The 12,669-nt window shown below is 40.0% G+C and overlaps 1 protein-coding gene across 1 annotated transcript in view; it reads right to left on the reverse strand.

Moving 5' to 3' along the window:
* The window catches only part of PGGT1B (protein geranylgeranyltransferase type I subunit beta), a 67,082-nt gene that overhangs the window by 21,118 nt on the left and 33,295 nt on the right, over positions 1 to 12,669 (reverse strand). Inside the window, exon 6 of the mRNA XM_059061886.2 lies at positions 161 to 206. Within this exon, the coding sequence (XP_058917869.1) occupies positions 161 to 206 (46 nt within the window). The remainder of the gene's footprint in view (positions 1 to 160; positions 207 to 12,669) is intronic.

Below are 12,669 nucleotides of genomic sequence, written 5' to 3' on the forward strand. Positions count from 1 at the left end.
AGTTGGCACAGCAGTGTCAACAGAGAGAAGTACGAAAGAAGACAGTCAGGCTGCACCAAGAGTTGAGACAGACTTCTGAGGTCCTACATGTTGAAGATACCATGATGTTATTTGGAGAAACAAAAGAAACTACATATCCATTTAAGTTAAGATGCCTTACCATGAGATTCAAGTCCAGCTCCCTGTGCCAACCCATTGTCATAGGACTGAAAAAGAAAAATATGTTCAGTTTAATAGGGAAATAATAATAAATAAATAAGTTGTCATTATGCTAATTTTTTGTCTCTTGATCTAATTTTAGTTCTCCTTTATATTTTTCAAAACATGCACTCTTTCCCACAATGAAATAGATCTAGGCATTTTCAAGTACCTGCTCTTGTCTTATTCACCAAGCCAAATCAGTAAATGTATGCACTAGTCATATTCTGACAATAGACTGTTCAAAGATGGCACCCACATATTTAATTTCTACCCAATAAGAAGCCCCAACCTTTATTCCTCTCCCACTTGCAAGAATACATGAATTTAAGGAAAATGTAAGGATTTTATACTCTATAACATTATAAAGGCAAAACAAATCTATTTTGAGGCTCTTGGATAGCTGATGATAACGGTGCCTGCCTAAATTTGAATCTCCCCACATATCCCACAAAATCCAAACAGGATAAGAACAATACAACTACGTAAAACTGAAACCTTGTCAAAGCTAGAAGACATGCTCAAGCTTCAAATTTCCTGTCTATAGAAAAAGAAACATCAAATCCCACACTCCTGACATACTTTTGCAGAGAGCAAGGGCAATCTATGAAAACTTGTGAGGAAGAAAGAGGAGGGGTGCTAATGGCAGGTCTGAGATTACCTAAAATCACTAGCTTAAATCACTAGGAAAAGCCTAAGTGTGAAATACAGGCAATCCCTGCTTTGCACAGTTCCAATATATACAAATTCCAGGTACCCTGGCTTAGTTAAATAACATAGTACGGTTCAAATTTCAGTAATAATATATTAACTGTGAGCAACTGCATAAAGTACAAACTTGCTGCTAGCTCCTCAGTCCACAAACCATTACATACAAAACAAATGTGTATCACAATCAGTGACCAATCATGTCACCTTTTTCAAAGTCTGTAATTGGTCACTGCACATGTTATCAGTTCACACACAGACAGCAATGTATGTGGCTGTGCTGTCTCTTTGTCTTTTAGTGATAAACCCACATGATGTTTTAAAAAGATAATCAAAAAAGGAGACTGGCTACCAAAGATGAAAGTACAGTAAAGAAATGAGAGACGGCTTAAAGATGGCGGAAGAGTAAGACGCGGAGATCTCCTTCCTCCTCACAGAGACATCAGAAATACATCTACACGTGGAGCTTCTCCTGTAGAGCACCCACCGAACGCTGGCAGAGGACCTCGGACCTCCAAAAAGGCAAGAAACTCCCCACATATCTGGGTAGGGCAAAAGAAAAAAGAATAAACAGGGACAAAAGAATAGGGACGGGACCTACGCCAGTGGGAGGGAGCCGAGAAGGAGGAAAGACTCCCACACACTAGAGGCCCCTTCGCGGGCGGAGACTGCGGGCGCCGGAGGGGGAAGCTCCGGAGCCGCGGAGGACAGCTCAGCCACAGGGGTGCGGAGGGCAAAGCAGAGAGATTCCCTCAGAGGATCGGTGCCGACCGGCGCTCACCAGCCCGAGAGGCTTGTCTGCTGGCCCGCCGGGGCGGGCGGGGCCGGGAGCTGAGGCTCGGGCTTCAGTCGGATCCCGGGGAAAGGGCTGGAGTTGGCAGAGTGAAGACAGCTTGAAGGGGGCTAGTGCGCCACGGCTGGCCAGGAGGGAGTTCGGGAGAAGTCTGGAGCTGCCGAAGAGGCAAGAGACCTTTTCCTCCCTCTTTGCTGCCTGGGCGCGAGGAGAGGGGATTAAGTGCGCCGCTTAAAGGAGCCCTAGATCCGGGCGCGGAGCTGCCGAAGAGACAAGAGACTTTTTCTTGCCTCTTTGCTTCCTCGGGTGTGAGGTGAGGGGATTAAGAGCACCGCGTAGAGGAGCTCCAGAAACGAGCGCGAGCCGCGGCTGTCGGCACGGACAGTAGAGACGGGTGTCGGACGCTAAGGTTGCTGCTGCCACCACCAAGAGGCCTGTGTGTGAGCACAGGTCACTCTCCACACCGGCCCTCCCGGGAGCCCGTGCAGTCCGCCACTGCCGGGGTCCCGGGATCCAGGGACAGCTTCCCCGGGAGAACGCACGGCGCGCCTTGGGCCTGTGCAGCGTCACGTCGGCCTCTGACGTCACGGACTCGCCCCGCCCCCGTGCCACTCCCTCCCCCCAGCCTGAGTGAGCTGGAGCCCCCGAATCAACTGCTCCTTTAACATCGTCCTGTCTGAGCGAAGGGCAGTTGCCCTCGGACAACCTACACGCAGAGGCGGGACCAAGTCCAAAGCTGAACCCCAGGAGCTGTGCGAACAGAGAGGAGAGGGGGAGATCTCTCCCAACAGCCTCAGAAGCGGCGGATTAAAGCTCCACAATCAACTTGAAGTGCCCTGCATCTGTTGAAAACCTGAATAGACAACGAATCATCCCAAGTTGAGGAGGTGGACTTTGGGAGCAAGATATACTATTATTTCCCCCTTTTTTTTTTCTTTTTGTGGGTGTGTATGTGTGTGCTGCTGTGTGAGATTTTGTCTGTATAGCTCTGCTTGCACCATTTGTCCTAGGGTTAGACCGACCCATTTTTCTGTTTTTTTTTTGTTGTTTGTTTGTTTGTTTGTTTTTGTTTTTTTTTTGTTTTTTAAAAGGAAATTTTTCTTCTTAATAATTATTTTTTATTTTAATAACTATACTTTATACTACTCTGTCTTCTCCCTTTCTTTCTTCCTTTCTTCCCTCCTTCCCTCCTTTCTTCCTTCCTTCCCCCTTCTTTCCTCCCTTCCTCTCTTCCTTCCTCCCTTTCTTCCTCTGCACCTTCTGTCCTTGCTTTCTTGTTTCCTTCCTTCATTTCTTCCTTCCTTTCTTCCTTCCTTCCCTCCCTCCCTCCTTCCTTCCTTTTCTTTCCTCTCTATTTATTCTACCTTTTATTTTGAGCCGTGTGGATTAAAGGTTCTTGGCGCCCCAGCCAGGCACCAGGGCGGTGTCCCTGAGGTGGGAGAACCAACCTCAAGACACTAGTCCACAAGAGACCTCCGAGCTCCACGTAATATCAGACGGCGAAAATCTCCCAGAGACCTCCATCTCAACACCAAGACCCAGCTTCACTCAAGGACCAGCAAAGAACAGTGCTGGACACCCTATCCCCAACAAAGAGCAAGACAGATCTACAGCCCCATCCATTAGCAGAGAGACTGCCTAAAATCATAATAAGGATACCAACACCCCCAAACACACCACCAGACGAGGACCTGCCCACCAGAAGGACAAGATCCAGCCTCATCCACCAGAACAGAGGCACTAGTCCCCCCAACCAGGGAATCTACTCAACCCACTGAACCAACCTTAGCCACTGGGGACAGCCACCAAAAACAACAGGAACTACGAACCTGCAGCGTGCAAAAAGGAGACCTCAAACACAGTAAGATAAGCGAAATGAGAAGACAGAAAAACACACAACAGATGAAGGAGCAAGATAAAAACACACCAGACCTAACAGATGAAGAGGTAATAGCCAATCTACCTGAAAGAGAATTTAGAATAATGATGGTGAAGATGATGCAAAATCTTGGAAATAGAATAGACAATTTGCAAGAAACAGTTAACAGGGACCTAGAAGAAATAAAGAGGAAGCAAGCAACGATGAGCAACACAATAAATGAAATTAAAAATACTCTAGATGGGATCAATAGCAGAATAACTGAGGCAGAAGGACGGATAAGTGACCTGGAAGATAAAATAGTGGAAATAACTACTGCAGAGCAGAAGAAAGAAAAAAGAATGAAAAGAACTGAGGACAGTCTCAGAGACCTCTGGGACAACATTAAACGCACCAACATTCGAATTATAGGGGTCCCAGAAGAAGAAGAGAAAAAGAAAGGGACTGAGAAAATATTTGAAGAGATTATAGTTGAAAACTTCCCTAATATAGGAAAGGAAATAGTCAATCAAGTCCAGGAAGCACAGAGAGTTCCATACAGGATAAACCCAAAGAGAAACACACCACGACACATAATAATCAAACTGTCAAAAATTAAATACAAAGAAAACATATTAAAAGCAGCAAGGGAAAAACAACAAATAACACACAAGGGAATCCCCATAAGATTAACATCTGATCTTTCAGCAGAAACTCTACAAGCCAGAAGGGAGTGGCAGGACATATTTAAAGTGATGAAGGAAAAAAACCTACAACCAAGATTACTCTACCCAGCAAGGATCTCATTCAGATTTGATGGAGAAATTAAAACCTTTACAGACAAGCAAAAACTGAGAGAGTTCAGCACCACCAAACCAGCTCTACAACAAATCCTAAAGGAACTTCTCTAGGCAAGAAACACAAGAGAAGGAAAAGACCTACAAGAACAACCCGAAACAAGTAAATGGTAATAGGAACATACATATCGATAATTACCTTAAATGTAAATGGATTAAATGCTCCCACCAAAAGACACAGACTGGCTGAATGGATACAAAAACAAGACCCATATATATGCTGTCTACAAGAGACCCACTTCAGACCTAGGGACACATACAGACTGAAAGTAAGGGGATGGAAAAAGATATTCCATGCAAATGGAAATCAGAAGAAAGCTGGAGTAGCAATTCTCATATCAGACAAAATAGACTTTAAAATAAAGACTATTACAAGAGACAAAGAAGGACACTACATAATGATCAAGGGATCGATCCATGAAGAAGATATAACAATTGTAAATATTTATGCACCCAACATAGGAGCACCTCAATACATAAGGCAAATACTAATAGCCTTAAAAGGGGAAATCGACAGCAACACAATTATAATGGGGGACTTTAACACCCCACTTTCACCAATGGACAGATCATCCAAAATGAAAATAAATAAGGAAACACAAGCTTTAAATGATACATTACACAAGATGGACTTAATTGATATTTATAGGACATTCCATCCAAAAACAACAGAATACACATTTTTCTCAAGTGCTCATGGAACATTCTCCAGGATTGATCATATATTGGGTCACAAATCTAGCCTTGGCAAATTTAAGAAAATTGAAATCATATCAAGTATCTTTTCCGACCACAACGCTATGAGACTAAATATCAATTATAGGAAAAGATCTGTAAAAAATACAAACACATGGAGGCTAAACAATACACTACTTAATAACGAAGTGATCACTGAAGAAATCAAAGAGGAAATCAAAAAATACTTAGAAACAAATGCCAATGGAGACACAACGACCCAAAACCTATGGGATACAGCAAAAGCAGTTCTAAGAGGCAAGTTTATAGCAATACAATCATACCTTAAGAAACAGGAAACATCTCGAATAAACAACCTAACTTTGCACTTAAAACAATTAGAGAAAGAAGAACAAAAAACCCCCAAATTTAGCAGAAGGAAAGAAATCATAAAGATCAGATCAGAAATAAATGAAAAAGAAGTGAAGGAAACAATAGCAAAGATCAATAAAACTAAAAGCTGGTTCTTTGAGAAGATAAATAAAATTGATAAACCATTAGCCAGACTCATCAAGAATAAAAGGGAGAAGACTCAAATCAATAGAATTAGAAATGAAAAAGGAGATATAACAACTGACACTGCAGAAATACAAAAGATTATTAGAGATTACTACAAGCAACTGTATGCCAATAAAATGGACAACCTGGAAGAAATGGACAAATTCTTAGAAATGCACAACCTGCCGAGACTGAACCAGGAAGAAATAGAAAATATGAACAGACCAATCACAAGCACTGAAATTGAAACTGTGATTAAAAATCTTCCAGCAAACAAAAGTCCAGGACCAGATGGCTTCACAGGCGAATTCTATCAAACATTTAGAGAAGAGCTAACACCTATCCTTCTCAAACTCTTCCAACAGATAGCAGAGGGAGGAACACTCCCAAACTCATTCTATGAGGCCAACATCACCCTGATACCAAAACCAGACAAAGACGTCACAAAGAAAGAAAACTACAGGCCAATATCACTGATGAACATAGATGCAAAAATCCTCAACAAAATATTAGCAAACAGAATCCAACAGCACATTAAAAGGATCATACACCATGATCAAGTGGGGTTTATCCCAGGAATGCAAGGATTCTTCAATATACGCAAATCAATCAATGTGATACACCATATCAACAAACTGAAGGAGAAAAACCATATGATCATCTCAATAGATGCAGAGAAAGCTTTTGACAAAATTCAACACTCATTTATGATAAAAACCTTGCAGAAAGTGGGCATAGAGGGAACTTTCCTCAACATAATAAAGGCCATATATGACAAACCCACAGCTAGCATCGTTCTCAATGGTGAAAAACTGAAACCATTTCCACTAAGATCAGGAACAAGACAAGGTTGCCCACTCTCACCACTCTTATTCAACATAGTTTTGGAAGTTCTAGCCACAGCAAGCAGAGAAGAAAAAGAAATAAAAGGAATCCAAATAGGAAAAGAAGAAGTAAAGCTGTCACTGTTTGCAGATGACATGATACTATACATAGAGAATCCTAAGGATGCTACCAGAAAACTACTAGAGCTAATCAATGAATTTGGTAAAGTTGCAGGATACAAAATTAATGCACAGAAATCTCTGGCATTCTTATACACTAATGATGAAAAATCTGAGAGTGAAATTAAGAAAACGCTCCCATTTACCATTGCAACAAAATGAATAAAATATCTAGGAATAAACCTACCTAAGGAGACAAAAGACTTGTATGCAGAAAACTATAAGACACTGATGAAAGAAATTAAAGATGATACAAATAGGTGGAGAAATATACCATGTTCTTGGATTGGAAGAATCAACATTGTGAAAATGACTATACTACCCAAAGCAATCTACACATTCAATGCAATCCCTATCAAATTACCAGTAGCATTTTTTACAGAACTATAACAAAAAATTTCACAATCTGTATGGAAACACAAAAGACCCCGAATAGCCAAAGCAATCTTGAGAACGAGAAATGGAGCTGGAGGAATTAGGCTCCCTGACTTCAGACTCTACTACAAGGCTACAGTAATCAAGACAATATGGTACTGGCACAAAAACAGAAATATAGATCAATGGAACAGGATAGAGAGCACAGAGATAAACCCACACACATATGGTCACCTTATCTTTGACAAAGGAGGGAAGGATATACAGTGGAGAAAAGACAGCCTCTTCAATAAGTGGTGCTGGGAAAACTGGACAGCTACATGTAAAAGTATGAAATTAGAACAATCCCTAACACCACACACAAAAATAAACTCAAAATGGGTTAAAGACCTAAATGTAAGGCCAGACACTATCAAACTCTTAGAGGAAAACATAGGCAGAACACTATACGACATAAATCACAGCAAGATCCTTTTTGACCCATCTCCTAGAGAAATGGAAATAAAAACACAAATAAACAAATGGGACCTAATGAAACTTAAAAGCTTTTGCACAGCAAAGGATACCATAAACAAGACCAAAAGACAACCCTCAGAATGGGAGAAAATATTTGCAAATGAAGCAACTGACAAAGGATTAATTTCCAAAATTTATAAGCAACTCATGCAGCTCAATAACAAAAATACAAACAACCCAATCCAAAAATGGGCAGAAGAACTAAATAGACATTTCTCCAAAGAAGATATACAGATTGCTAACAAACACATGAAAGAATGCTCAACCTCATTAATCATTAGAGAAATGCAAATCAAAACTACAATGAGATATCATCTCACACCAGTCAGATTGGCCATCATCAAAAACTCTAGAAACAATAAATGCTGGAGAGGGTGTGGAGAAAAGGGAACCCTCTTGCACTGCTGGTGGGAATGTAAATTGATACAGCCGCTATGGAGAACAGTATGGAGGTTCCTTAAAAAACTACAAATAGAACTACCATACGACCCAGCAATCCCACTACTGGGCATATACCCTGAGAAAACTATAATTCAGAAAGACTCATGTACCAAAATGTTCATTGCAGCTCTATTTACAATAGCCAGGACATGGAAGCAACCTAAGTGTCCATCAACAGATGAATGGATAAAGAAGATGTGGCACATATATACAATGGAATATTACTCAGCCATAAAAAGAAATGAAACTGAGTTATTTATAATGAGGTGGATGGACCTGGAGTCTGTCATACAGAGTGAAGTAAGTCAGAAGGAGAAAAACAAATACCGTATGCTAACACATATATATGGACTCTAAGGGAAAAAAATGTCATGAAGAGGTTAGTGGTAGGACGGGAATAAAACACAGACTTACTCGAGCATGGACTTGAGGATATGGGGAGGGGGAGGGGTGGGCTGTGACGAAGTGGGGGAGTGGCAGGGACATATATATACTATCAAATGTAAATTAGATAGCTGGTGGGAAGCTGCTGCATAGCACAGGGAGATCACCTCTGTGCTTTGTGACCGCCTGGGGGGGTGGGATAGGGAGGGTGGGAGAGAGGGTGATGCAAGAGGGAGGAGATGTGGGAGCATGTGTGTATGTATAACTGATTTAGTTTGTTGTAGAGGGAAAACTAACACACTATTGTAAAACAATTATACTCCAATAAAGATGTTTAAAAAAAAAAAAAAAAAAAAAAAAAAAAAAAAAAAAAAAGAAATGAAAAGCAGTTAACACTAAAAGTGAAATTGAGATGAAACGAGTAATAAAAGAAACAGCTATCATGACAGTGCTGGCTGATTGAGACTAGATATGCAGTCAGAAAAATCAAATGAAGGTGAAATATCTACATAAACGAGGAAAGTGGCTCTGATGAAAAAGATGGAGATGTTCTAGAGAAGAGATGCTGGCAAAAACTTCACATAAAAGGAACTCTCAGATATTTCACAATAATGAAAAGGACAGAATGTTGGAAGCTGATACAAACTTAGAAAGGAGTATGATCATTTACCACAACAGAAAAGATGCCTGCTCCATATTATAAATTATACAATGAGAAGAAGACAAACAGTGCTGTTCAAACTACTATTGATTAATTTTTTACACAGAAAACACTTTAATTTTCAATATTGCTAATGTTTTAAATTATGATGTAATAAATAAATACTGGTTTTACCATTAAAAAATTCTGCATACATTTATAACAGTAATAGTTTTTAATGTTTTGGCAAAAAATTATAAAGGTCACAGAACAAGTGTCATTTTTCCCACTGATGATTAAAATCACTTTGCATCATTTCAGCCTGCAAGACCATCATTACAGTCTGGCACTACCAGGCAAAGCGAGGAAGCATGTACTGTAGGAGCTCTGGTAACACTGAACAATGATTACAGAGAAGAGACCCAGGAGAGTGTGCAAGTCAAGGTGGCAGCATTCTATGGGCATAAGTCTGGTGAAGACAGTTAAAAAAGGAAGGGAGGGCTTCCCTGGTGGCGCAGTGGTTGAGAATCCGCCTGCCGATGCAGGGGTCACGGGTTCGTGCCCTGGTCCAGGAAGATCCCACATGCCGCGGAGCAACTAAGCCCGTGAGCCATGGCCGCTAGGCCTGCGCATCCGGAGCCTGTGCTCCGCAACGGGAGAGGCCACAGCAGTGAGAGGCCCGCATACCGCAAAAAAAAAAAAAAAAAAAAAAGGAAGGGAGAAGAGCCCACTGAAGACCAAATAAATGAAAACTCCAAAGAGCAAAATGCAAAAACCTGGGAAACAAAAGAGAACCTTTCTCCTACCAGAAAATCACAGAACTCACAAACCTTCCCCAATCACTAAACAAACAAACAAAAAGACACTCTAAATTAAAGAAATCATACTTTGTTTCTCTGCATTGAAAAGAGGGCACTCTTAAACTATGAATTCTTGTAAGAAAAAAAAATCCACTAATGACTAAACAGAAAAAGACAAATCTACACAAAGTAACTCTGAGATGAAAACACAACAATCAGAATGAAAACATCCCAGTATAGGAATATATGCCTTCACCTCCAAAAAATGGTGATAAAGCAAAGGAAAACTGTAATACAGCACCCCAAACTCAATTGCATATCCTCAAATAAGCATTTGGGAATATGAAAAGAGATTTAACGTTAAAAAAATGAAAAGGATAAACAGTAGGAAGAAATAAAAATTAAATGATTTCAGGAAAACACAGTAAGGGACATTTAAGAAAGGCTGAAAACAGCAAGGAGAATAAAAATGAGATAAAGAAGTAAAAAGGGTCAGAGAGAAAGTGGTTGAAATGAAAGATAAGCAAAGAAAGAAAACACACAAAATTGGAATACCTAAAGAAAAAGGACAAATAATGGACTACAAGTAGGGGTCAGCAAACTGGGGACTACAGGTTAAATCTGGCCTGTGGCCTGGTTTTGTGAAAATGGTCAAATTCATTCCTAATAAAATCAATGCAAATTAAAAACACTGAGATACCATTTTTCACCCATCACATTGGTAAAAATAAAAACTGTGTGACAACACATTCTATTGGTGAGACTGTGTGGACACAGGCACTCTCATACACTGGTGGGAATATAAATTGGTTCATACATTTTGTAGAGAAAATGGGCAATACCTGATAAACTTTGTATACATTTACTTTGTTTTTTTATACAGCAGGTTCTTATTAGTTATCTATTTTATAAATATTGGTGTACATATGTCATTCCCAATCTCCCAATTCACCATACCCCCTGCTTTCCCCCCTTGGTGTCCATCATTTTGTTCTCTACATCTGTGTCCCTATTTCTGCCTTGCAAACCGGTTCATCTGTACCATTTTTCTAGATTCTGCATATATGCGTTAATATACAATATTTGTTTTTCTCTTTCTGACTTCACTCTGTATGACAGTCTCTAGGTCCATCCATGTCTCTGCAAATGACCTAATTTCGTTCCTTTTTTATGGCTGAGTAATATTCCATTGTATGCATTTACCACATCTTCTTTATCCATTTGTCTGTTGATGGGCATTTAGGCTGCTTCCATAACCTGGCTACTGTAAACAGTGCTGCAATGAACACTGGGATGCACGTGTCTTTTTGAATTATAGCTATCTCTGGGTATATGCCCAGCAGTGGGATTGCTGGGTCATATGGTAATTCTTTTTTTTTTAATGTTTATTTTTTCATTTTGAAAAAAGCATAACACATGCTTTTAAAAATTATTTTTTTAAAAACCCTAAAAAAGCATAACATATTTTTTAAAATTTATTTTATCAAAGGTATATACATCCATCATTTAGAAAGTTAAATGGTACTGAAAAATTTATAACAAAAATTTATAACAAAACAGTGATTCCCTGTATCATTCCTCACACTCATCCAGTACCCCTTTCCAGAGGCAACCACTTTTCAGTATTTGGCCATTTCTTCTGGAATATACATCTTTGTGCTTCCAAATAATATGCCTAGATCATATACTGTTTTAAATTGTGACTTTTAGACATATTCTATCATTTATTATGGCAGATAAGCATCCAACTCTCTTACACCCCATTCCCCTCTGTTCCTGTGCCCCATGCTCTGAGGATACTACACTTTGCTTAAATCAACTTCTGTGATTATGTAACTTGTCTACGAAAATACAATTAACAGTTGAGCATCATGGACTATAATTGTTTCTTTTCTTATTTTTCCTGAAATTAACTGTTACCTTTTCCCCCATTTGTGTGTTTTATTTTGTACTGACCGTCTAATAGACATACCTTCTGACAGACACAGTCAAGCACCATTAGACACCTACCAGTGTCTGTCTTTCTCTTGAATAGAGCCCCCCCACTCCTCCACCTTTGTCCTATCTAGGTTGAGTGCTCTCCACATTGTTGCAGAGCTCTCATCTGGGGACTTCCCTTCACTATCAACCTTGGAACTTCCTATGTTTTTCACCTGAGTTGGATTTCTTGTCTCTTCCTCTTTCTTGGTTTACTCTTTTGTTTTGGTGGAGAACATCCTTCAGGAGTCAAGGCAAAGAAGGATCTTCTCTTTGTCCCAGTGTTGAGAAATTTCACAATAATGTTCCTGGGTTTGAGCCTATTTTCATCCATTATAATGGGCCCACAGTGGTCCTTTCAGGATATCTGGAAACTCAGATCTTTCCCTTCTGAGAAATCTTCTTGAACTTTTTTTAAACATCTATATTAGAGTATAATTGCTTTACAATGTTGTGTTAGTTTCTACTGTATAACAAAGTGAATCAGGTGTATGTATACATATATCCCCATATCCCCTCCCTCTAGAGCCTCCCTCCCACCCTCCCTTATCCCACCCCTCTAGGTGGTCACAAAGCACTGAGCTGCTCTTGCTGTGCTATGCAGCTGCTTCCCACTAGCTATTTTACATTTGGTAGCGTATATATGTCAATGCTACTGTCTCACTTCACCCTTGCCGTGTCCTCAACTCCATTCTCTATATCTGCATCTTTATTCCTGTCCTGCCCCTAGGCTCATAAGAAACATTTTTTTCTTTAGATTCCATATATATGTGTTAGCATACAGTATTTGTTTTTCTCTTTCTGACTTACTTCACTCTGTATGACAGACTCTAGGTCCATCTACCTCACTACAAATAACTCACTTTCGTTTCTTTTTATGGCTGA

The sequence above is a fragment of the Kogia breviceps genome, chromosome 4, assembly GCF_026419965.1.
Source record: "Kogia breviceps isolate mKogBre1 chromosome 4, mKogBre1 haplotype 1, whole genome shotgun sequence".
NCBI classification, from domain to species: Eukaryota; Metazoa; Chordata; class Mammalia; order Artiodactyla; family Physeteridae; genus Kogia; species Kogia breviceps.